This window comes from Triplophysa rosa, linkage group LG8 (assembly GCF_024868665.1).
Source record: "Triplophysa rosa linkage group LG8, Trosa_1v2, whole genome shotgun sequence".
Taxonomy (NCBI): Eukaryota; Metazoa; Chordata; class Actinopteri; order Cypriniformes; family Nemacheilidae; genus Triplophysa; species Triplophysa rosa.
The window spans coordinates 12,445,547-12,473,172 of NC_079897.1; the positions used below are offsets into that span (position 1 = coordinate 12,445,547).

The window sequence follows — 27,626 nt, forward strand, 5'->3', positions numbered from 1 at the left end:
TCCCTATATAATACCCTCATGTTTCATTGTCCTGTGTCGGTCATTGCGTGTGTATGTGCTGTGTCCTAGTGATGGTCCCTGTGTTGCCAGAGTCTATGTCGTCCTGTTTCAGTAAGTGTTTAGTTTAGTCTATGTCAGTGTTGTTTAGTTTGTGTTTAGTTAGTTTACGTCCCTTTTACTTATTATTATCCTGTTCTTGTTTACACCCCATTGTGGTTTTTTGTTTTGTCTTTTGTTTATTTAAAAAATAAAGTTTGTCTGTTAACCCCTTACTGCCTGCCTGCATTTGGGTTCTTCTACAGCAGCAGTGACAGAATTATACTTACAGGTTGCGAATCTGAAGCCCCAGCGAAGTTTTAATGGTTGGAATGGCCCCACTTTTTAACCAAAGCTTTCGTGCACGCCGGCCTTGATCTCTCCCAGGTTCATGAAGCAATCATCTGTGAAATGCGCTGCACAAACTTGAACATTCGGAATGGAACAGTGTTGTAAATAAAATGTAACCATTCGTTTTTAGTTGTCTCATCTTTTGGCATAGGCAAACAAAGAGTCTTTCTTTTCGCAACGAAACACACAGGTCTCCACGACATGGCTGCGGGGTGAGGATACAATGAGATTTACAAGTACGCCCACCTCACTTGCGTTTAGATTTGGCGGTCTTAAGTCAAATCATGTTACGAAGTGACGTACATTCGTCGGGGTGTGGTTACAGAGGGTTTCAGGCAGGTCTGGGTTGCATTCGCTTTTAGATGGAATGCATCTTTTGTTCCGGACACTTTAATTTTAGCAATTTTACGTGTCTAATACATGCATGGGCAACTTATAACACACCAAAGACACAGAAAAACACGTATTTCCGCCATATGACCCCTTTAAATTATAATGATACTCAATCACATACCGTAACGATGAGAATTTCACTTCAGATCAAGATTCAGAAGACAAATGAACTGACAAACCTCTTTAGGAAGTGCACGAGTAGACTCAAGCTGATTTTGCTCAGTAGTCAAAGATAAGAGCTGATGACGAGACTGAAAAACAGAAACAAAGTCAAAACTGTTATTGTTGATTACATTTTTCATAAGATGTTATTTATTTTATCAGCAGCAGTTTAACATTTCTGTCAAAAGGTGTCAAAGATTATACTGCAAAACTACATACTGTTAAAAATATGCTTATTTTTCAATTAAAATCCATCTACTCTACCTTCAATATATTCTGTTTATGACAAGAACGCCATGGCAAGTCATCTCCTCCATACAGTAGTCATATGTGATCTCATGATTTTCATTAATGTCCATAATGGCGAATAAACAAAGACGAGGTATGCCATCCACATCTATTTTTTTCATCTTTGCATTGGGTTTCGGGTCATCGTTAATTAGTCTCCCAAGTGATCCATCCTCCCTTGAAGCATCAATGCTACAGAGGTCATAAAAACCAACTGTTACAAAAATAAACTAATATTACAATTCAAAAGATTAAACATAATTGGTAAGAATTTAAACCTGCCTCACAGCTCTATTTTGTTATTAGGGTCAAAATGCATTTTAAGATGGGACAGTTGGCATAGTCCAAAATGAAAATGCAGTCAATATTTACTCAGCCTCATGTCGTTTTTCTGAGATTTTTAAAAACAGTTTCCGTTTCATTCTTACAATGTCAATGGATTGGAACTGACTACGCTTCAGTAGGACATAAAAGTTTCATGAAATGATAACAAAATTATTCATCCCTTATATTTTAGGGTTCTTAAGGTAAATAATTGGAATTGAACAACACAAGGATGAGTAAAAAATGACCTTTTCATTCTGGGTGACCCACTCCTTTAATAAAACAAGCTACTCACCAGTATTCATTTCCTTTGTGCATAAAAATGTAGGTGTATTCATTGGATGGTTCAACATTTTTGCTTAAGATTCCTCTATATTCTACAATAAATGACCCTTTAAAAAAAGGGCCTTTTGCAAACACACCTCGCCCTGTTTAGACAAATAAAAAAAAGTATTGTAAACAAACAGTGTAACAAACTCTGAAATTACAATTGTCTCATATTATTATACATACAATGTTTTTAAAATTAAACACATGGGATGATGGGGGGTTTCCGTACAGGGCTTAAAGGGTTACTCCGCCCAAAACGGACAAGTCTGCCATGAATTACTCACCCTCCAATCGTTCTTCAGAACACAAATGAAGATTTAGTTTTGGTGAGGTCCAAGAGCTTTCTGACTCCACCACAGACAGCAACGCAGTGTACAATCAAAGCACAGAAAGTTAGTAAAGACATCAGTAAAATAATCCATGTGACTCCAGTGGTTCAACCTTAATTTTGTTTAGCGTCAAGAATACTTTCTGTGCACAATAAAACAAAAATAATAACTTTATAAGATCTCAAATCTTCTACAGTATCATTGTGCTGCGAGACCCCTAGATCTTCTCAAAGTCTCTTGTTAAAAGTTCCAACGTCTCGGTTAAAATCTAAGGGAGGCCGTGCTTTTGCGGTGGCTACACCATGTCTCTGGAACAGCCTTCCTCCACATCGTCGCTGTCGGGCGGAAACCTCCTATGTCCAAATTTGGTCAATTTCATATTTTTTCACAAATCGATGCTATTGGTCAGTCCCCATGTGGGTCTGTTATTTTTTACAAATTATTAACCAATCTAAAGTGTTGAAAATAGCTTGAGAGCAAATCTCTTAACTCCATTGGACACTTCAACTGTCTGAGAAGTCTCGTAACTCCACCTCTTCTTCACTCCACTGGAGCCTCTCGGCATTACGTCTCCTGACTGAAAGTTTTTTAGACAATAACGAGTGAAAATAGTTAGGTTAGATACATTTGAGTAGGCCTGTTTTGTTAAAAATCGATAGCTGTAATGCTTCGGTGCAGAAGGAAGCCCGTGAGCCACGAAGGTAAGTTTGCGAGCAGATTCGGCTAATTTCCGCCTATTAGACAGCCTATAGTCAGCTCATCGTTTTTTGTATTACATCACTTATAGTTCTTAAACCTTTAAAATAGAGTTTAGGAAGATGTATGTAACCACAGTCGTTAGCTTTGGTTAACTATTGAAGCCTTTTCTCTTGTCAAGAGGCTCAACGCGACCGCCGACTTTATTTGCGTGCAGATTAATTTCCGCCTATATTAGACAGCCTGTTTAACGTTTTAGTTTGGTATTGCATCACTCATAGCTCTAACGTTTAAAATAGAGTTTAGGAAGATGTATGTAACCACAATCATTAGCTTTCATTAGCTCTTAAAGCCTCGTCTCTTGTCAAAAGGCTCAACGCGACCGCAGACTTTGATGAACACTGCTGGCAGCAGCGATGTCTGTGTCCATACCATTCTTATCAATGACAGCGTAATCTCGTATCTCCCTGCTCCCAAGTTATAAACCTTGTATCTCCGATTAAACATGGTTTTGGGGAAATGTTGTGTTAATGTTGGTACACAACAGTATATGATACAATACATGTGTTCTTAAAGAGTACATTCCTCGAGATCATAAAAAATACATTTCATGAAGTGTTTAATTTTGCCGTGTTTGAATGTAAGCAATCTGCCAAGTTGTAAATCCGAAGGTGAACGAATAACAAAGTTATTAGCTTATAAAAAAGGTAATCGACTCTGAATCACGCGAACAAGCCATGACCTGTCCAAATCTTTAACCACAATGTACCTAGTCACTAGAAAAATCCCCGCCTACTGACTGCGAAAACTTAACTCTCTCCTCCCCAAACACTGTACTAGCTCGTTCGTGACGTGTGCATCATGTCTGAGAAGTGTGTTCTATGTAGTGAAACTAAGTCAGTCTTATTTTCACTACCAAAGGAAGAACTTCTGAGGAAAAAATGGTTACTATTTATTTTTCAAACGACACCAAAGGAGTATAAACCGAACGTTTTACTTTGCGCGCGTCATTTTACCGAAGATTGCTTCATCAATCTTGGCGCCTTTACTGCAGGATACATTAAACGTCTTTCCTTAAAAGATGTTGCAATACCAACTTTATTTGGACCTGTAAGCCCACCGAATCACAACCTGTAAGTGTGACTCTTTATTTTTGTCTTTACTTAAAATTAAATTTGTGTGACGTTATCTCATGTCTGTGTTTAGCTAACGTTACCGTTATTTTTGGGGTTGTTACTGTTTGTTTACCTAACGTTAGCTATAAACTCGTTGCGCTAATGTAAGTGTTCAACCATATTAACTCGCAAAGTCTTTATTTCAAGAACTGCGTGGTGTACTATAGTTATAATAACATCTGAAGATACGAACACCGTACACTGTATGCCGTGATAACTAACTGTTACAAGAGAAGTGTCTAAAACAGTCCTTTTTCTTACTGGCATCTGTATAAGGATTAAAGAATGATTCGTCAGACTCGGGCTCGAACTGGTAAGGTAAAATCGACGCCATCTCTCTCTATACACTGTTAATATCCAACCACCTGCAAACCGTAATACAGCAGTAATGATAGGCGGTCCATTTGCGACACATGCTGAACGCGTTTGACCAATCACAGCAGACTAGACCATTTGACCAATCACAGCAGACTAGACCATCTGCCAATCACAGCAGACTACACTATCTGACCAATCAGATCAGACTACGCTGGGGAAAGGCGGAGATTACACAGATGAATCGCGGAACGAATCATTTGAGAGTCAGTCAAGAAGTAAGGTAATAAAAACTGCTTATTATTACGAAATAATAGTATTTTTACATCATGTATGTACATAAACTTGTTGTCGGACACTCCATAAACCAAAATAAGCCCTTAAAAATATTGAGGAATGTACTCTTTAAAAAAGTAAATGTTTTTTTTTCATACAATTTAGGACAAGACTATAAATACAGACTCTAAATGAATATATAGATAGAACCCATTAAGTAATAGTTGGTCTTGAATGAAAAACATTTGATAGAAACAATTTGTTCACCGTCAACAATAGACTGAATAAACTGGGAGTTTGTGACACCAATGTGTAATACGCATCTTTGTTTCACGTTTGTGGCATGTTTTATTGTTCTGTTTATTTTAAAGAGGGTCATATGACCTGGCTAAAACAAATTTGGTTTGTTTTAGATGTATGAATGTGTATACACGATTTAAGTTAAAAACGTGTATTTACCACTACCGTGCATGTTTGTATCTCCTTTGCCCGCCTCTTGAATGTGCGCAGATTTTTACAAGCTCATGCTCTGAAAAGCGAGCAGTGTTAATGTTGTATAAATGTAACCATTCGTGGTTTTAGTTGTACTCATCTTTGGCATGGAAACAAAGAGTCTTCTTTCGAAGAAACACAAGCGTCTCCGCAATGCTGCGTGACGATACAATGAGATTTACAAGTACGCCCACCTACTTGCGTTTAGATTTGGGCGGTCTTAGTCAAATCATGTTACGAAGTGACGTACATTCGCGGGGTGTGGTTACACGAGGCGTTTCAGGCAGGTCTGGGTTGCATTCGCTTTTAGATAGAATGCATCTTTTGTTCCGACACTTTAATTTTGCAATTTTACGTGTCTAATACATGCATGGGCAACTTATAACACACCAAAGACACAGAAAAAATCAGTATTCTGCCATTGTACCCTTTAATTTGCAATTTTGGTCTGTAAATGAGGGCATACGTGTGTGTTCAATGGCTAATTATTATGATTTGATGATTTATTCATCAATTTCTTTCTCTTCGAGTCAGTCATAGAGAGGAGACTCTTGGAGTGACCTGACAGGGAGGAAATTGTTTAATAAAGTTGTTATTTTTATTTTAATGCGCCAAAAAGTATATTATGCTTTATTAATGGGTTGAACACTGGAGTCACTTGGTATTTTTCATTGATGTTTTATACTTTCTGCCTTTGAATGTTTTATGTTTTTAGGGATGGGTACCTAAAGCGTATTAAACGGGCCAGTGCTAAATATGAAAGACGGGAGTACTGATAGGACCGCTTTATGGTTCTGCCTGCTGGAGAAATTTTCTGGCCTGTAGCTTTAAATTGAGACTTAGGTAATTGTTCTTCATTTACCTAAAATAAATCTCTTCTCTTTCATACATACAAAGTTTTTGGGTAAGTGGAGCTTATTTGAACCAACCACTTTTTAGCAACGCTGTTTCCAAACTATGATACATTTTGTTTTATATTTCAGAAAATAAAGCAATAAGCGCAAGTGTTATTGCATTCATGATTTCTTTATTTTTGTTTCCTTATATATATAAAATATATAAAAGAATCGATAAGAATAAGTACGGACCGAAGCAATATGGATAAGGTAGTAATACCGTTAATCTTAATGATACCCATCCCTAGTTGTGTTGCTGTCTATGGGGAGTCAGAAGCTATCTAATCCCATCAAAACTTTTCATTTGTGTTCTGAAAATTATGGAGTTTTATGGTTGTGGACGACTTTCATTCTTTGCAATGTTACTTTAACTAGTCCTAGACTAAAATAAATGTTAGTTGTCTAAACTAAAAACAGACACATCTTAAAATACATTAGTGCCAATGCACACAAGTAATGTTTTTTGTAAAATATGTCCTAATTTAACTAAGGCATGGTACTGGCTTAATCTCATCCCTGTCTGGGAGACCGCCCCAAAAAGAATTATCTAATAATAATTTATTATTTGATAGTTTTACTTTTTAATGTTCACGAATTAGAAATTCATAAATGTTAGCATTCTATTTGTTTAATTTAAATCACATGAAGATATACATTCAACAGTGCACTTTCCAATGAGGATGAAAAAAACTAAGAAAAAAACAAAAATATTATATGACATTTATGATGTCATGTAATAACCATGCATGCATTCATATTTTACATAATCAATAAAACCCAGTTGTTTTGCATTTTAACTTTTTTTAAACGCTGCGTGTATAATGGAACATTAACTGAGGTTAACCTGCAATGAGATAAAACAGATATTACCTTTGGTGTGACTGATGTATCTCCATGTGAGTTGTTCTTTATCTATACCCAGCCTCACATGATGCTCAGTATCTTTAAGATAACTGAATCCTCTCATTCGACACCTCACCACATTCACTATTAAAATATTATATCAGGTCAAACTTCACAGATTATATAATTATAAAGCATATACAGTACAATATTGATATAGACAAGTAGTGTATAATGACACCTCATTTGTTTAGCAGTGGACAAAACAGAAATTTAACAATATTTATCTTTAAGACATATATATTATAACTATAGTAATTCAAATCGGCAAATGCGTGATTTATGAACTCCGCTTCAGTTCAAGACACGTTTTAACGAAAAGCAAACGATAAGGTTTGTATTCAAGCAGCAAGTTAACCTTACTCAGAAGTTAGCATTTTGCTTCGACACACGAGAGAACATTCATCCACATTTACAGTTTAAATGAACACAGGGTTATCAGACACGTGGCTCTTGGTAAAATATAACAACTCATTCACACGACTGAATAATTCACACGTTTAGTTCAATCGTGCTTATTAATTAACATGCTGGTTAATTTGTGCCCACGTCATAGTAATTCCGACTAATTCTCTCCTTCGTCTAGTTAAATCGAGCACACCTTGTACTAACGTCTTGTTTTAATTATGTTAAATAGTGGGCACAATTTAACTAAAACATGGCCCCGTCTTGAATTTAATAAATGTACAATATAAAATACGAAGGACTTACTTTTTTATTGCAGCTCCGCACTAACTGCTCCCAAACGCGCCAACACGCTCCATGATCTTCAATGCTAGTGACGTTTTCCCGCAATTGCATGAGATGGCGGGGAATTGTGTGTAATATGGCGCGAGTGTGTATGCATTGCAGTACCACTTCCCGCCTACAGAGGCGCTGTTCAAATTTCTCACACACAAATCATGGTTTAAAGGCCCATATATGGAAAGGTCATAAAAAGCAAGGTGAATGTTATCATAGTCAAATAACAATATAAACTATTAAAGCTATTTATGCAACCATCATTCATGTATTTATATTCAATAAATATCATTTGAAGCATTTTTTAAAACAATTTAAAAGTTTAGAATTATGAGGCCATCAAAACTGGCCTCTTAAACCGAATGGTCTCAATGCTGGTATGTAAACCTGAAAATTGGTCTCATAAACCACATATGCCAACACACCACACCACACACACACACACACACACACAACAAACCACAGAGACGAGACACACACACGGTGTAACAGACTATAAATTCCTATATGCAATATTAATTAAGTAAAACTTTAAAATTCTAAAGCAGCCCCCCCGGCCAGGCAGATGCAAAAACAGTATGCAAACGGTGGCGAGGAACCCAAAACTCTAATCGAGAAAAAAAACCTCAGGAGAACCCAGGCCCAACCAGGGGATTCCAGTTCCCCTCTGGCAAAAGCTGCTGCCTCTGCACAAGCTCCAGAGAGCTTGCACAACAAGGCTAAATAAAATAAATAAACTTACTAATAAGGTAAATTATAGTTTAAGATTATCATTAATAATCTAATAGCATTTGAAATTTTGTGGTGAGAGACGTGTCAGGTGACCGCGTCCTTCTTTTCCAGCTCTATCATCTCAGCTCTTGTCAGGTCGCCGCTTCCCATTCTCCGCTCTACCATCAGGTCAGGCCATGAACTGCATCCTGCTCGCTGTGGTAACCTTGGAACAATGAGACAAGACTGGCTGAGAGTAGAGTACTGTTCTGTACTCTTTGATGCAACAAGTACATCAGTTGTGTTTTTGGTTCCGGTTGATCTAACTAATGCAGCCTAAACCCTCAGAAGATTTATATTATGGAAGAGTAGTGTATGCAAGATTAAAAAGATGCGTCTTTAGTCTAGATTTAAACTGACAGAGTGTGTCTGCCTCCCGGACAGTGCAGGGAAGACTATTCCAAAGTTTAGGCGCTAGATAGGAAAAGGATCTACCACCTGCACTTGATTTTGAAATTCTAGGTATTACCAACTGACAGGACGCCTGAGAGCGTAATGCACGTGAAGGACTGTAATACAAAAGGAGTTCATTCAAGTACTGAGGAGCTAAACCATGTAAGGCTTTATAGGTAATAAGCAAGATTTTAAAGTTAACGCGATGCTTTATAGGTAACCAGTGCAAGGTTGACAGAACCGGGCTAATATGTTCATACTTTTTTGTACGTGTAAGAACTCGAGCTGCCGCGTTTTGGACCAATTGGAGTTTTTGTAATAAGCCTGCAGGGCAACCACCTAACAGTGCATTACAGTAATCTAGTCTTGATGTCATGAATGCATGAATTAACTTCTCTGCATCTGACATTGACAGCATATGACGTAGTTTAGATATATTCTTAAAATGGAAAAACGCAATTTTACAGGTGTTGGCGACGTGGCTCTCAAATGACAGATTACTATCGAATAGAACGCCAAGATTCTTTGCTGACGACGAGGGTTTTATGGAACATCCGTCAATAGTTAAACAGTATTCTTGGTTGTTACTTATAGCAGTTTTCGGTCCAATAAGTAACACTTCTGTTTTGTACGAGTTCAGTAATAAAAAGTTGTTACTCATCCAGTTTTTTATTTTTCAGCATGGACAGAAATATCAAAGACATGTCAGACAAGTCTAAAACCGTTTAATTTCTCTAGCATTGTAGTCATTTGTTACTGGTGTTAAAGTGATAGTTTACCCCCCAAAAGTCTGTCACTAATTACTCACTCCCTTGTCATTTCAAACCTGTACGACTTTCTTCCGCAAAACACAAAAGAATTTTTTTTGAAGAATGTTGTTAACTGGCCCCAATTCACTTGCATTGGTTTTGTGGGTGCCCAGTCCTTAAGGTTACCAACTTTCTTCAAAATCTCTTCTTTTGTGTTCTGTGGAAGAAAGAAAGTCATACAGGTTTGAAATGACAAGAGGGTGAATGATGACAGAATTTTTATTTTTGGGTGAACTATCACTTTAACACCAGTAACAAATGACTATAATTCTAGAGAAATTAAACTGTTTTAGATATTTGCTGTTCAAAACGTGTCTCATTTGCAGCTATGGCTTTTATTTTGTGACATCAGGTTATCTTCTTTTAACGTCTGTATGGCCAAGATGTTGAGTTTATTGGGTCAGTAGTCTCCTGATAAAAACTATCAGCTGTAGCAGACCTGTTAGCTAAAGCTCCAAGGTTTGAATTGGGCATGTTTAATGATTTATCATTTTTACTGTTTAACATCAGTGTTCAAAACACTGTGAATTCTTGTGTTAGGAGAAAACTATACCTGTATTACAAGTAGGGCTGCACGATTTCGAAAAATGATCGTTATCTCGATAATAGTATATGCGATATCAATATCGCAGAGAGTTGCGGTAAATTAAATTTGTTTCATGAGTCAATCATTTGTGTGTTGCATGCTTAGATTGTCCAAATTGGACCAATCAGAAGGGGCATTACTATCTTTATACCCGCCTAGTAGGTGCTATTATACTATTGGCTAGATCGCAGGCCCAAAGGTGAACCTAGCGGCTCAAAGCAGAGAGCGGAAAATAAATATGGCAGCAATAGAGACGAGCGAGGAAAATGACAGCGACAAACTTGTGCCTAAAATGAACAGTACGTTACATCTGAAATATGGCAATAATTTGCAGGGCTCGACATTAACGCTTGTCCGGGACAAGTAAATGTTTTGTATGGGCAAGTGAGAGAGAATTTTACTTGCCCGACCGGACAAATAACTTGAAAAAAAGAACAGTGCGACATATATGTAGAATAATAAGAATATGTGTATTAGACAGAGCGTGTTTGTTGTGGTTGTGCTTGTTTGTGTGTGACAATAATCAATGGTGCACCGCACTGAGTCCATGCGGACGCGGAATCCTGTTATTTAAATGTCATCTGTCTGTTCTGCGTGTCTGAGTGAATTATGTGCACAGTTTACATACAACACGAGTGATAGCCGAGGATTTATCTGCCCTGCACTGTATGAGGATATGAACACATGAACTTCACCTCCAGAGTTGCTCTGACAGTTTATTTTACGAGCGTTTTAGTGTTTGAGTGAAGCTATCTGCAAACAAGCGTCTTCCCAAAGACCCGTCAAAATAAAAGTCCTGTTAAATTAAACACTCAGACCAAAAATACTGTAGTGTACTATTGAAAATTGAAGTGCCCTTGTAGTAAATTGATAAACACTGTATACTATAGTAAAGTGCAAAAACAATATAGTAGGAATTTTACTGCAGTTTATTATAGTAAATACTATAGTATCCTACAGTAATTTATGTGGACAAATATACCACTATTGTATAGTAAAAAAGGAAAAACACAGAACTTAGAAATATATTAAAACAAATTTAGGTAATCTAAAAATTATATGGCCCTAATTTATCCATCTGTATGTAACATTAATGTCTTTTGTCAGTTACATCAGAAGAATATATATTACCTGTTTATTTAAGTGTGATAATTACATATATATAAATAAATAAATAAATAGCGTTTCTCTAGTGTAGTACGGTTCACTCTGCAAGGAAGGAAGGAGACTGGGTCAACGTGGCTGAGAAGAGTCTTTCTTTATTTAAAGTATAACAAAACACAAAGCAAAAGGAAATAATATTTAAATCGAGCCTCCTGGCACGTAAGGTTTCTCTCTCCGTCTTCTCCAGCGTCTGCTCTCTCGGTTACCTCGAGTACTCAGCCAACATCTCTCTCTGGATCCTCCCCTCGTGCTGGCTTTTATATTCTTCTCGCCAATCACTGTAACAAGAGACAGGTGTTTACGATCAGCCTTTGACCTACTTACTTCCCGCCAGTCTCCTGTCTCTCTCTCTCCAGACTTCGCTAGGCCACGCCTCCCATGCCACATCTAGGAAATGTTATATCGCAAGAAATATTGTTATCGCAATATTCAACAACACAATCGCATATCGCATATTTTCTCAATATCGTGCAGCCCTAATTACAAGCTTCTTAATCTGAAGATGATTGTTACTAACTGTGACAGGAATTGTGTCCTCTGTATCATTATATTTGTGAACTCCACTTAAATTTAAAGGGGTCATATGACATGGCTAAAACGAATATTATGGTTTGTTTTAGATGGAATGCAATGTGTATACACGATTTAAGGTTCAAAAACGCTGTATTTTCCACATACCGTGCATGTTTGTATCTCCTCTTTGCCCCGCCTCTCTGAAACGCACTGATTTTTTACAAAGCTCATCACTCTGAAAATCAAGGTGTGCTATGATTGGCCAGTTAACCAGTGCGTAGTGATTGGTTGAATACTGCAAGCGTTTCACGGGGGATATGGGATTCCTTTTGTGCCAATAAAAATGAACGCAAACTTTTAAAAAATGAACAAAAATATACAATGAGAAAGAAAAAAACCACTTTGATAATGAAAACAATAAACTCAGTTGCAAGAATGTGACATGATTTTCAAATAAACTGCTATTTTTCTTCACAATTTTCTAAGTTTCGTTTTTGCAAATAATAGTTTTGAATTCGCTGCTAGATTTTTCATTTGCGCTTTCCGAGTTTTCGTTTACGCTTCTCAATTTTTCGTTCGCCTTTCTGGCACAAATCTCACTTGTGGGCGGGATTTATGGCCACTTTACTCTCATTGGTTAGTGAGATTTGGATTGACCACGGTTAGGTGACTACAACTTTAGTGATTTTCTTTATTATCTGAATTACATTCATTTACCTGAGGATGAGGAGGACGCTTGGATCCACACCACGCATGACTTACCTACTTCAAATACCAATTACTAATATACTAACTAAATAAGTAGTTTTAAGTACAAACAATAAAGATAACAGCATGCAGATCGTTCTCTAAGATTCGTTGCACTGTACTGTCTTCAGTATCGTCTTGCTTGTCAGGGAGCTATCAATCAAAAACTCACTAGCCAATCAGCGTAAAGCGGCCATAAGTCCTGCCTACACGTGAGATTTGTGCCAGAAAGGCGAACGAAAAATTGAGAAGCGTAAACGAAAACTCGGAAAGCGCAAATGAAAAATCTAGCAGAGAATTCAAAACTATTATTTGCAAAAACGAAACTTAGAAAATTGTTAAGAAAAATAGCAGTTTATTTGAAAATCAAGTCACATTCTTGCAATTGAGTTTATTGTTTTCATTATGAAAGTGTTTTTTTTCTTTCTCATTGTATAATTTTGTTAGTTTTTTTAAAGTTTGCGTTCATTTTTATTGGCACAAAAGGAATCCCATACTCTTACCATATTCGGAACATCATGTTCGCACGCAATTCTCCTGACAGGTGATCAAATGTCATCAAATGTCAAGGTACTTCCTTATATCAATTCGAGCCTGAATCTGATATGGAAAATGAAGATGATCAAGCCGATACATCGACTTTGCCAGCGCGACTTGAGCACGATGTAAAGGTAAGGTTTTATTAAAAAAATATTATGTTAAATAGTTAAAAACTATAGCTAACTGTTTTACCTTTTATATACGACGTTATAAAGACTATAAACAAACAAACTTATACATCATACAGAGTTTGTGTGAGATAGAAACAAGCTCGCATTACAGCAGGGAATGGTAACATAATTAATAACATGAGCTCTTTGGCCCTTCTTGATCAACCAGTGTTACGCCACGTCTCGACGCGACTCAACAAAGACAATAAACCCCATTATAAACACGACATTTGTTGCCTCTAGTTGGAACATAATTACTGATTATTAGGACTTATGTTGTCATTTTTCACGTTGCGCGTCATTTTTCACGTTGCGCGTTGCACGTTGTTTGTGATCTGCATTTGCAGATCACAAACACACGACAAACTCAACTCGCGTTAGTCCGTAACAAAGTCTTTTACAATGAAAATATACTTACAGGCTGTGAATCTGAAGCGCCAGCGAAGTTGTAATGGTTGGAATGGCCCCACTTTTTAACCAAAGCTTTCGCACATAGCCGGTCTTAATCTCTCTCCCACGTTTGTGAAGCAATCGTCGGAGAAATGCGCTGCACAAACATGAACATTCGGATTGTACTTTTCTGTAACAGTGTTGCTTAGCTTTTGGCAGGGCAAACAAAGAGTCTTTCTTTTCACAACGAAACACACAGCGTCTCTGCGACGGTGACGATACAATGAGATTTACAAGTACGCCCACCTCACTTGCGTTTAGATTTGGGCGGTCTTAAGTCAAATCATGTTACGAAGTGACGTACATTCGTCGGGGTGTGGTTACACGAGGCATTTCAGGCCGGTCTGGGTTCGCATTCGCTTTTAGATAGAATGCATCTTTTGTTCCGACACTTCAATTTTAGCAATTTTACGTGTCTAATACATGCATGGGTAAATTATAACACACCAAAGACACAGAAAAACACGTATTTCCGCCATATGACCCCTTTAAAGCAGTTTCTCTAACTTTGTAGTTATAGAGAATGTGAAGCTACATCACGCCGTGCACCATCTTGGAAAGATCGCTGCTTGTGCGTTCAATGCAGTGTTTTGTTTTTCTTGTTTGATTAGGAAATATAACTATGGTAGGTCAGTCTTGCTGTGTTAAAAACTGCAATAGCATTACGCAGAGTCATTCAGGAAAATCCCCTGGTTCTTTCGATTTCTCCATATATCAAACAAAACAAGTAATGGTACATATCAAAACAATAATAACAGTGGAGTGTGTTCCTCCCAAGATGGCGGCGCCACTGAAACATCCATCATAGGGCATGACATCAGCTTCACATTCTCTATTGTCCTTGGTGTAAAACGTCTTTAAATCTGGTTGGTGTTCTGAATGAACCCTGCTACCTTTAATTGTGCAGCTTGAAATGTGGAAAAAAACTGATTGTTGTTTTGTGTGTTCATGGTTTAAGTGTTCTAGGTAGTTGCAATGTTGTATTCATTTTTTGCCTTTCCTCTCTCTCTGTTTCCTCGTCTTATAGGTGTTTTGCTGGCGCTCTATGGGCACGGCAGCAAAGCAGTGTCGCTGGGCGTATGGGCGACAAGTCTTCATGTCAGACATCGCCCTGAGTAAAACCAGCATGATGTTTGTCACTCAAGATGGAGAGGGCTTCAGTGGAGAGTGGCTGGGCCAATGCAAGAAAGCTGGGGATAAGAAAGGTACAGAAAATGACAATATAATAGCTTTTGGATGCTGTTTGGCTTGTTTGTTTGACTAGTCTGTTGTTTCAGATGGTTTGGAGTTGTCTAGTCACTTAGAAAGCGGGGCTGTTTATGAACGGATTCGTCTGGAGAAGCTTCATTACGTCCACAGAGCTGTCTCCATCACCATGGATTCTAAGGGCCGGAATTTTGGGCTCCTGCAGGCTGATCCCAAAACCAGGTACAGATGAATTTTACTCCAAAAATTACGCCAAAATGTTCCATACATTTTCATGGTGACATTTTTGTGTCCAAACCATTTTTGGAAAATAGACAGCTATAATTCTTTTTTTGATGGGAAATTTAGAATAAAATATTAGTAGAAAATGGAATAATGCAGATTTGTTTTTTGACAGATATTGTGATTGTGATTTAATTTGCAATTTCATTTTGTAAATTCAAGCTTCAGCTCAAAATTCTCAATAGTCTGCAGCACAGTTGGGATGTGTATCATTAAGATTTTAACAGCATTTTTACTCTAACCGAAATGTCTTAATCACTAAATTTTAATGGAATGCTTTATATGCATGTTATTTTGTGAAAATAAAGAACTGAATTTATTGAAGTCTCAATTATTACGATATTAAACAGGGCTCTAGGAGTGCGACCTTTTTTCTCAATGGTGCGACTAAAAAAAATCTGAGGTCGCACCGGTGCGACCAGCCGTTCGAGGGAGAAAAAAAGTCTCTGCGACTCTGAAAGTCTCCCTGTGATTCAACAACAGACACACATTAGGCCCATATCGTGGTCTAAACCAATCAGAGTTTTTCCTGTACGTGTGTGTACCAGAGGTCGCGTTAACCGAAAATTCTCTGTCATTGACAGATTTTTTTTACCAGTGATGGAAAAACCTGAAGGCCGTCCATCATTTTGACGGATTACAGTGAGGGCAATTTGTAACTCCCCGTTTCCCTTCATTAGAGCGTGATATGCTCGCGAAGGGACGTGCATGTTTTCACCTGTCATTGTTACTGACTAGACATATGTGATGCGATCTGGGAAAACGCGTCGGGTGTCGTGCTGGAACACCTATCAAAGTAAAGCACATAACGTGAAGAATGAAGGAGTATCAATGCACATTTCCCGCCAGTCCTGTGTAAACTACGGCATGCAAAGTTTTTTCATACAATGTTTTCGTGAGATGACAGAGCTCCCCGTCTGCAGCACCGGGAGTTATCCGATCGCAAAACATACAAGGGATGATCAAAACTCCAGACACTATGCACATGATAAACAACGTAAAACTTGCTTCACTGCTTATTAGTTGTTGTCCATAATGTTTGCGAGTTTCCCTGTGTAGTTATAATGGCAGAGCTCTCGTTCTTTAAGTGTGCCCGCACCATTTTCCTTACTTTCGTTTTATTTAAACGGTTCTGTACAGTATTTTTATAGGCTTCAACACTAGGAAATGTTTTTTTATTAAATTGTTATTAGAGTAAGTATTTTACCACTGTAAAGTGACTTTTACTTGTGATACTGGACTGTTGTGCTTTTATTTTCATCACTTATCTTTAAACCCGTTTTCCTCCAAATTCCGTTCCATACACAAGGTATGAGCAAAATAAAAACTGATTTGGAAAGGGCTTGAATATGATATCAAAAACTGTAATATATAAATTTGCACCATGTGTTGGGTTTTCCCAGATCGAATCACATATGAACATAAACATTAAAACATTAAATATATAGATGAATATAAACAACAACGGCTTTATTGGACATTCAGTTGTATTAAAATACAACAAGTTCCGAGACGCAAGTACAACGTGATGACGTCACGAACATACTAATTACCACCTAAAGCCACCTTGCACCATAGTGACGGGTAATAATAGATTATGACGGATTTTTTACGAGCCTGTCAGTCAAAATGACGGACAATAAAAAAGTCTAGAGCAACCTCTGGTGTGTACGTTTGAAAATGCGCGTGCTGCAGTCAGACAGAGAGGTGAGGAGCCTATAGGCCCATCAGTTAAACAGAGTGGATGTAGCGCGGATGATGAGAGAAGATGAAAAGAACGATTGACAACTTTTTCGTGAATAATGTTAAGTTAAGGCCTGATCCGTCCGAAAATCATAAGCAATGCTCTGACACGGAGCCATCAACCTCCCAGGTTATGTCAAGCCCTGGTCCATTTATCTTGAGATGTTTTAAGTTTAAATTTCAGTTCACTGAAGCACTTTAAGCACCAACACTTTTTCAGTAAGTTACCTTTCTTGTAGAATTGTGCTATCAACTTTATGTTGACCAGATTGTTAGTTAATCATTTGCAATCAATCAAAGTCAATTTTGCCTATATGGACAGCGATTTTTAAAAAAGTGAACTAGTAAAACTGCAGTGTTAAATGCGATGCGGTCGAAAACTTGGGTGCACCTAACTTGGGTGCACCTAACTTAGGCGCACCAGTGCAAAAAGTTAGTCTAGAGCCCTGTTAAATACACAGGCTGATTAATTCATTTTTTAAAATTGGTAGAAAATGTTGAATGCATCATGTCGGTCCATCCGAATGAAATTAGCAAACCAGTTAAATCAAATTTATTTTTGCTTTAATGCAGAGCCAGGTGCGAGTAAAAAAGGTGATTATGCCAGTAATTTGCATTTTACTCTTAAACATCAGAATTAATCACGTTGTTTGTTCTTGGTTTAGGACAAATACTGTACAAATAACGCTGGTTACTTCCGTAACCATGCTACTATGAATGGTGGAAGACTGCCAGAGACGGTCTGTACATGGTGGAAGAATCGAGTCTCGCGCATCACATCGAGAATCCCGAATTAATTAAGTCACATGTGACAAAAGTCATTCTCAATCCGAGTGACAAGAGACTCTGGCAGTCTTCCACAATTCATAGAACCAATAAAAGGAATAGAAACCATATTAATGGCTGAGTAGGCAATCCTGTCCAGAAACATTTTTTTGTCGTGCTGGTTGGAAGTCTCTTAACATCCTGATAGCAATCAATAAGTAAAGCAAAACATTGGTATTTTTATAATTATATATCTTCTGTGAAAGGCGTTGGGTCAAAAAACGTTGGACCAATTACTGCCCTCGGTCCAAGGGCAATGATACGTCATTTGTACATTTTCAGTCAGCGTATTTTGCATTCCACTGCGCACCCTGTTCACCCTGACACATCATACGTCATCAGCGCGCTCATGTGCGATGTGCAGGCAGCGGGACAATGGCGGACAGAGAGCAGGTACCTGGAGATGTTCATTATTGTAGTAATGTTATTTACTTTGTACTGTAATGTTTTCTCACTGGTGAATGTGACATGACTTCACTGGAACCGATCCAACAGCTTCTGGTCTGTGTGTGCGCTCATGTGTTTTGGAGGAGGCATGGCTTTGGATGGTGATTCGCGAGAGGGAGGGATTGTATGATTGCACTGCTAGCAGGCAAACATTAGCATTTTCCAAATTATCTACTCTGACTTTAAGTCTATAAAACCTTGTGAATGAGCAAGGTGATGCCCAAGTAGCTGCTGCACATATTTCTGATAGGGGTACACCATGCAACGCATCCCAAGACGTGGCCACCTCCGAGTTGAATGACACCTAACAGATGCAGGCATTGTATAGCCTGCTGAACGATACGCCTCAATTATAGTGTCCACTACCCGCAAGCCTCTGCTTTGATAAGGGCGTGCCCTTCCTGCCTGGGATCAAAACAGACAAACAACTGGTCTGTGATACGCCATGAAGCAGTCCTTGACACATACTGCCTCAATGCACAAACAGGGCATAAATGTCTTGTTCTCCTGCCTAAATACTGCTAACTGAATAGGCTGATTTGTGAACTGCGATGACAACACCTTGGGCAGGAAAGCTGGGTTTGGTCAGAGTTTAACCTGATTGCCATCTGGACCCCACCTGAGACATTGTGGGCTCACTGACAGCGCATGCAACTCGCCAACTCTTCTAGTTGATGTTATTGCCAAAAGAAAGGCAGTCTTCATAGAAAGATTCCTAATATCCGCTTGCTCCAGTGGTTCGTAGGGAACTCAGCTGAGACTATCCAACACCACTCGCAAATCCCACTGGGTGCATGTTACCCATGCTGGTGGTTTAAGACGCATATCCCCTTTAAGAAAAACGACCACTAATCTATCTGCACCCACTAACACCTGCCCAGTATCCCGATGGGCTGACGGCTGCAACAAACACTCTAATGGCCTCTTTACACAGCAAAGGCGGCACAGAAACAGAATATGAAGCAGCATAAAACCACGAACGTTTGTATTTACACTGACCGTTAATGCGGCTCTAAAGCATCATAAATGCATTTACAGAGGTAGTTAAAGTTATGCAAAATAATGCTGAACATAACCACAAAAGCACAGTTCTAACAATATGCAAATAAAATAATGTCTTCAATTAAACATAATATAAACTCCCCCCAAAATACTGACACTAATAATAACAATGCATACTTTGGATAAAAGCAATATTAGGCTATAAATGCAACATTTTAAATGAATTTCCTAGCTAACAAACACTCCATAGAAATTTGTTATTAGCGGGCACCTCACCGCATATTGAAAGATGCCAAAAGTTGTTTTAAAAAGCCAGAAAGTCACTGTCAACCAGGTAAACGAACAGTTCCGGTGTTACTGCAAATGTAACCAGAACATTGTCGTGTATGAAATATTGTCCTCAATGAGATGCGTTTGGAAATATAACGACAAAACCCTGCATTTCAATTCTAGCCCGATGAGACCCAAATAATTTACGCTCCTAGGGAAGGGCATCTGTGCGTAAGCGCTACTGTCCCCACTCCTACTGTCCTCACTTTACGATCTGGACCGAAGCACGGTTACATTATTATGATGCGACTGTTTTGAGTTAAGAGAAGCACACACACTCTCATCACAATAGAGTAATATTAAGTTTGTGATTTATTATGTGTTCGACTTCATGAGCGTGTTGCGCAGACCCATCCACTTAAGTAACACGAGAGCTATTCAAATAACTCCTGTGGTACTGCGCAGCACTGCATAATGTCCGACAAACCTAATATTTGAAGCAGTTTGAGACGGAGTAACACAGGTCTGCATGTGATCATGTCATGCATATTGGAAGGTTTTTTCCTTATGAAGGAGAGGAGCTAAAGGAGGAATTTAAACAATTCATGTCATGTTCAAATAAAAAAATCTGCATTCCGCGCCTGAGTCACAAACAATCATACTCCAAACATTTTTCTAAAATAACTTTAAAAATAAACAAAACAAAATAAATCTAATTTGCCATTAAAACATAATTTAAACTATTTTAAGGCTGAAAACAGTCTCAAAATTTACATCATGCTTTCATTTACATTTATGCATTTGGCAGATGCTTTTATCCAAAGCGACTTAAATTGCATTATACTATACATTTTGATTCTGAGTATGTGCAATCCTTGGGATCGAACCCATGACTCTGACATTGTTAGCGCCATACTCTAACCACTGAGCTACAGGAATCATGCATTCAAACTGTGCCACAGCCTGCCTGAGTAAACAGCTGCAGCACAAACAAAAATACTCCAAACATTTTTCCTCATTAAATCATTTTATGAAGAAATGAAACAAAAAAATTGTTTTAATTATTAAAAAAAATCTGCATTGTTGTTATTATTAGCCTAAAACAAATGTCGCTGTCTGTTTTTGGCTTCATCTTCACTCTCTTGCTTTCTGCTGACATGGCAATGAATGACGTAGTTTAGAGCGGCTTTAATGCGCCTTCATTTACACTAAACCTGAGCCGCATCAGGGTCGCTTTGATACTAGGGTCTGAGGATGGTCAGAGCCGGCATATTTTAGATCGGCTTTCATGTGGCATTGCGTATTTACTAGGGCTGGGTATCGAGGGCAATACTTTTTAGGCACCGACCGAATTGCCTCGATACTATCGAGTATCACAAAACATCTTGTCGTTCGATTCCACATTTCGATACCAATAGCTCCCATACAAAATTTGCGGCAAGATAATTGCTGCCAAAATTAGCAACACGACAAATCTAATGAAGCGGTGCCTGCGAGAAGACCGAGCCGGGCCATCATCCTCTCTCTCTGCCACACCTGGAGGCTCCTGCCGCCACAGAGCATCCTTCAACACGCCCACGACACACTGAAGGCAGCGGCGCTATGAGTGGGATTCTGACAGGTGAGGTTAACTTTTAACAAACAAACACAAACATATTTTTGTATTGGTCCATGCATTTGTACTAATTAAGTTAATGTTTCTATGTGCGGCGATTTAGTCATGTGAACTGGTACCTGCGTAATTGTTTGAATGTATGGCTATAAACAGTTAGCGGGTTCGATGCCTAAAATAGTGGAGCCTTGACTGGGGCTCTGACAGGTAATTTAGTGTTTAGCAAACAAAAAACAAACACAATCTGAGGTCTAGTATGGGCCTGAAGCTCCCATCTTTCTTCCGGACAAGAAAATACTTTGAGTGAAACCCCCCGAGTTGAGCATGGGGGTCTACAACATCAACAGGTTTTGTATCTCCTCTGAAAGTGCTAGGGCCTGACGAGGGTCCCGGACCACCGTGGGACACACCTGAGTGCTCACTGGGGTCTGTGACGGAACTGAAGACAATAACCCTTCTCGAGCGTGTTGAGAAGCCACTTGTTGTCTGAAATACCTCTCCAAAGATGTAGCTGAGAGGTTGAAAAATGTCCCACCACAGACCTCGAGTCCCTAGCGACGGTGGGAAATGTTTCCACATTCTCAGTATGTGTAGGGCGAGATGTTGGTCTGAACCGAGGTCAGAGCACCTTTGTTCTTGAAGACGGCTCATGCCGAGCGTCTTCCTGCAAAGGCCTGTAAACCTGCACCTGTCGACGCTGTTGTGACGTAGTCTGGCCAACTGTTGTCCGATGCGCAGCCGGGGCAGGGTAACTCACAGTGAGTCCTATATGTTGTGATCTGGATTTTGCTGCATGTGCCCTTCTCTCAAGGGGTTCCTGAGCAGCTGGGTCGAAGACCTGGCCAGGCACTAAGGGCAACGGCGAAGATTGTTGCGACATGCCCCTGGCAGTTTAGGCTGAGCCAGCCACACCTGACGTCTAGCTTGTGTTATCAGACCAAGAGCCTTCCCACTGGAAAAAGCAATCGAGCCCAGAGCCTGCAGAGAAGCATCAAGCAACTCCAAAGAAATATTATCTGATGCTGTTGTTGACATAGTAGAATGGAGTGATAGCAACAAATGAGCCATTGAATTCCCCACACGAGTCAACCCTGACACAGTGTTGAAAATGTGAATCAACAAGTTATCAGTACGCCTGCACTCTGGGTTGGGGCAGCTGAGCTCCTGCTTCAATGTTTCGTCTGGAGACACCACCTGGGAAGATATGCATGGCATACTACCAAGCCCCCTCTCCTGGGCCTCTGCCATTGTTGCCAATGTTCATGCTACAAGATCGGGCCTGGAAGATGGAGCTGAGCGAAAAGCAGAGAACACCACATCACTAAAGTCAGGACAATTCGGTATCTGGAAATCCCCAGGCTGAACAACTGGACGCCGCATGAGGTTCAAGGGGCCCAGTGCAGGGGATGGTGGGTCCAAATTGAACTTAGCAAGAGCCATCTTGATTGTCTCCTGCAGTGAAAACACAACTGAACAGCCAACGCCGTGAAGGCCTGAGCCCTCATCACTATAAGGATACTGAGAATGCCATGATGAAGCCTCCTCTGACGGTGTAAAATCATCGTGTTTTTCTGCAACTAACGAATCCGAGGCTGCTATAGACAGCACGTCCAGCTCCTTCCTAAAACCATCAGCTGCTGTCTCAGACCTAGGCAATGAGGGAAAGGGTCTAGACGTCACCATTTCCTCATCCATATTGCTAGCAGAAGGAAAAGACCTCGCCAATTAGGCCTGAATACCCTGTAAAGCATTATATTTTTCAACTCAACTCAACTTTATTTATATAGCGCTTTTTACAATTTTCATTGTTACAAAGCAGCTGTACATGAGACATATTGACTGTAAGATAAACAATTAAAGTTATACCTGTAAAAACAAGAAAAAGGTGCAAATACAGAAGACAGACACACCTACATACAAAACACTCCACACACACAATATGCACACTTACTAACACACATAGACACACACACAGACACACACACGTCTGGTTTACTATCCCCGTGGGGACAGTCCATAGGCGTAATGTTTTTTATACTGTACAAACTATTATATTCTATCCCCTATCCCTAACCCTATCCCTAAACCTAAAGATCATAGAAAACTTTTTGCATTTTTAGATTTTTAAAAAATATTGTTCTGTACAATTTATTAGCTTTTTTGCCCATTGGGACCTCAATTTTGGTCCCCATGGTGACACGAGTCCCCGTGTGTTGGTGTGCATTCAGGTTGAGGTCCCCACCGGGATATAAAAACATGTCCACACACACACACACACACACACACACACACACACACACACAGACAAGCATGCACAACACAGGTCAAATATTAAACAGACTATAAATTCCTATATGCAATATTAATTAAGACTTTAAAATTCTAAATCTAATTCTAAAGCAGCCCCCCCAGCCAGGCAAATAGTGCAAAACCGTATGCAAATGGTGACGAGGAACCCAAAACTCCAATCGAGAAAAAAACCTCAGGAGAATCCAGGCCCAACCAGGGGATTCCAGTTCCCCACTGGCAAAAGCTGCTGCCTCTGCAGAAGCTCTCGGCAGTGCTTGCACAACAAGGCTAAATAAAAATAAATAAACTTACTAATAAGGTAAATTATAGTTTTAAGATTATCATTAATAATCTAATAGCATTTGAAATTTTGTAGTGAAGACTTGTCAAGTCGCCGCGTCCTTCTTTATCCATCTCTTGTCAGGTCACCACTTCCCATTCTCCGCTCTACCATTAGGTCTGGGCATGAACTGCATCCTGCTCGCTGTGGTAACCTTGGAACAATGAGACGAGACTGGCTGAGAGTAGAGTACTGTTCTGCACTCTTTGATGCAACAAGTACATCAGTTGTTGTTGGAAGTGTTCCTGGTTCCGGTTGATCTAACTAATGCAGCCTAAACCCTCAGAGGATTTATATTATGGAAGTGTAGTGTATGCAAGAAGATGCGTCTTTAGTCTAGATTTAAACTGACAGAGTGTGTCTGCCTCCCGGACAGTGCAGGGAAGACTATTCCAAAGTTGATGCACTAGATAGGAAAAGGATCTACCAACTGCACTTGATTTTGAAATTCTAGGTATTGCCAACTGACAGGACTCCTGAGAGCGTAATGCACATGAAGGACTGTAATACAAGCGGAGTTCACTCAAGTACTGAGGAGCTAAACCATGTAGGGCTTTATAGGTAATAAGCAAGATTTTAAAGTTAATGTGATGCTTTATAGGTAACCAGTGCAAGGTTGACAGAACCGGGCTAATATGTTCATACTTATTTGTACGTGTAAGAACTCGAGCTGCCGCGTTTTGGACCAGTTGGAGTTTTTGTAATAGGCCTGCAGGGCAACCACCTAACAGTGCATTACAGTAATCTAGTCGTGATGTCATGAATGCATGAATTAACTTCTCTGCATCTGACAGTGACAGCATATGACGTAGTTTAGATATATTCTTAAAATAAAAAAACACAATTTTACAGGTGTTGGCGACATGGCTCTCAAATGACAGATTACTATCAAATAGAACGCCAAGATTCTTAGCTGATGATGAGGGTTTTATGGAACATCCGTCAATAGTTAAGCAGTATTCTTGGTTGTTACGTATGGCGGTTTTCGGTCCAATAAGTAACACATCTGTTTTGTCCGAGTTCAGTAACAAAAAGTTGTTACTCATCCAGTTTTTTATATCGACTATACATTCCATTATTCGATGGAACTGCTGTGTTTCATGAGGCTTCGAGGAAATATAAAGTTGAGTATCATCAGCATAACAGTGAAAGCTAACTCCGTGTCGCTTTATTATATCTCCTAGAGGTAGCATGTATAATGCGAAGAGCAGAGGCCCTAAGACTGAGCCCTGTGGTACACCGTACTGGACATGCGATTTGCGTGACACCTCATTGTTAATTGCTACAAATAGAAAACGGTCGGATAAATAAGATTGAAACCATTTCAAAGCTATTCCCTTAATTCCGACGTAAATTTCTAGTCTATGTAGGAGTGTGCTGTGGTCAATGGTATCGAATGCAGCACTAAGGTCTAGCAGCACCAATAACAAGATACAACCTCGGTCAGACGCCAATAGCAGATCATTTGTAACTCTGATCAAAGCAGTCTCTGTACTGTGACATGCTCTAAATCCAGACTGGAATTCTTCATTGATGTCATTCCTTTGGATGAAGGAGCATAATTTAGTTGAAATGACTTTTTCCAGAACTTTAGATATGAAAGGTAGATTATATACAGTGGCTTGCAAAAGTGTTCAACCCCCTTCATTTTATTCACATTTTGTTATGCTGCTGCCTTATCTTAAACTACTTTAAATGATTATTTTTTTTACATTAATCTACACTCCATGCACAATAATGACAAAACAAAAAAAACTGATTTTTGACAGCTTTTCAAATTTATTAAAAATAAAAAACAAAAATAAGTACATTGCATAAGTATTCATACCCTCAACTCGGAAAATGGTTGAAGCGCCTTTACAGACTCAAATCTTTTTGGGTATGATGTGAAAAGCTTTACACATCTGCATTTGTCATTCTTCTCCTCAGATCCTCTCAAACTCTGTCAGGTTGGATGGAGATCATCAGTAGACAAACATTTTCAGGTTTCTACAGAGAATGTTCAGTTGGGTTCAAGCACTAGTAGTATATATGCGGGTCATAGTGTCAAAATGATTGACAGGTATGATTGATGGGGTCATTGACCTTTGCGGAGGGGGGGTTGGGGGTGTTGAATTACTTCCGGACCACCCACGTTGCGAGGGGGCCTCCCCCTTTGCGTTAACCTTTGACCGTATCCGCCCCCTTAGTGTGGTACTGCCCACGTCGTGGTGAACTTTTGCCCTTTGGCAGTATCTGTCCACGTTGTGAGTGATTGTCCACGTCTCAAGTTTTGTCCCGTATGTTTACCGAACATTTTTCTCCCTTTTCCGGCGATCATGTTTGGACATGTTTTTGGACATGTTTTTATGAGGTTGACACGTATCTTATGCATGAATAAATAAAGCAACGAGTGATTAAATAAAGAAATGATTAATTAAATACATGAATAAAGCAACGAATAAGTAAATAAAGCGGCGAATAAATAAATAAAGAATTGGTTATATAAGTGATTAAATAAATAATGAATAAGTATGCATAATATCATCCAAAGATTCAGAGAATCTGGAACAATCTCTGTGCGTAAGGGTCAAGGCCGGAAAACCATACTGGATGCCCGTGATCTTCGGGCCCTTAGACGGCACTGCATCACATACAGGAATGCTACTGTAATGGAAATCACAACATGGGCTCAGGAATACTTCCAGAAAACATGTGGTACTCACGGCCTTGAACACAATGCCACCGCTGCGCATTCAGCCGTTGCCGGCTAAAACTCTATAGGTCAAAAAAGAAGCCATATCTAAACATGATCCAGAAGCGCAGGCGTTTTCTCTGGGCCAAGGCTCATTTAAAATGGACTGTGGCAAAGTGGAAAACTGTTCTGTGGTCAGACGAATCAAAATTTGAAGTTCTTTTTGGAAAACTGGGACGCCATGTCATCCGGACTAAAGAGGACAAGGACAACCCAAGTTGTTATCAGCGCTCAGTTCAGAAGCCTGCATCTCTGATGGTATGGGGTTGCATGAGTGCGTGTGGCATGGGCAGCTTACACATCTGGAAAGGCACCATCAATGCTGAAAGGTATATCCAAGTTCTAGAACAACATATGCTCCCATCCAGACGTCGTCTCTTTCAGGGAAGACCTTGCATTTTCCAACATGACAATGCCAGACCACATACTGCATCAATTACAACATCATGGCTGCGTAGAAGAAGGATCCGGGTACTGAAATGGCCAGCTTGCAGTCCAGATCTTTCACCCATAGAAAACATTTGGCGCATCATAAAGAGGAAGATGCGACAAAGAAGACCTAAGACAGTCGAGCAACTAGAAGCCTGTATTAGACAAGAATGGGACAACATTCCTATTCCTAAACTTGAGCAACTTGTCTCCTCAGTCCCCAGACGTTTGCAGACTGTTATAAAAAGAAGAGGGGATGCCACACAGTGGTAAACATGGCCTTGTCCCAACTTTTTTGAGATGTGTTGATGCCAGAAATTTAAAATCAACTTATTTTTCCCTTAAAATGATACATTCTCTCAGTTTAAACATTTGATATGTCATCTATGTTGTATTCTGAATAAAATATTGAAATTTGAAACTTCCACATCATTGCATTCTGTTTTTATTCACAATTTGTACAGTGTCCCAACTTTTTTGGAATCGGGTTTGTATATATATATATATTTTTTAGTATATATATATATATATTATGAATGCAATGTTACTTATTCATTCGTTTATTTACTTACTTATTCGTTGCTTTATTCATGTATT

At 39.2% G+C, this 27,626-nt stretch overlaps 2 protein-coding genes and 1 long non-coding RNA gene across 3 annotated transcripts in view; 1 reads left to right on the plus strand and 2 right to left on the minus strand.

Moving 5' to 3' along the window:
* LOC130557765 (transcription factor E2F3-like) overlaps positions 1–27,626 on the minus strand; it is a 55,485-nt gene that overhangs the window by 24,305 nt on the left and 3,554 nt on the right. The window lies entirely within an intron of this gene.
* On the minus strand, positions 1,354–3,436 carry LOC130557767 (uncharacterized). Its single transcript, XR_008963348.1, has 2 exons — positions 1,850–3,436; positions 1,354–1,422 (listed from the first exon to the last, which is right to left on the minus strand). It is a non-coding gene; the product is annotated as an uncharacterized LOC130557767 (long non-coding RNA).
* Positions 13,186–25,921, plus strand: LOC130557766 (inhibitor of Bruton tyrosine kinase-like). Its single transcript, XM_057339784.1, has 4 exons — positions 13,186–13,361; positions 14,878–15,055; positions 15,128–15,278; positions 18,189–25,921. Exons 1-4 carry the CDS (start codon positions 13,296–13,298, stop codon positions 18,376–18,378), a joined length of 585 nt encoding a protein of 194 aa, XP_057195767.1. The 5' UTR covers positions 13,186–13,295; the 3' UTR covers positions 18,379–25,921.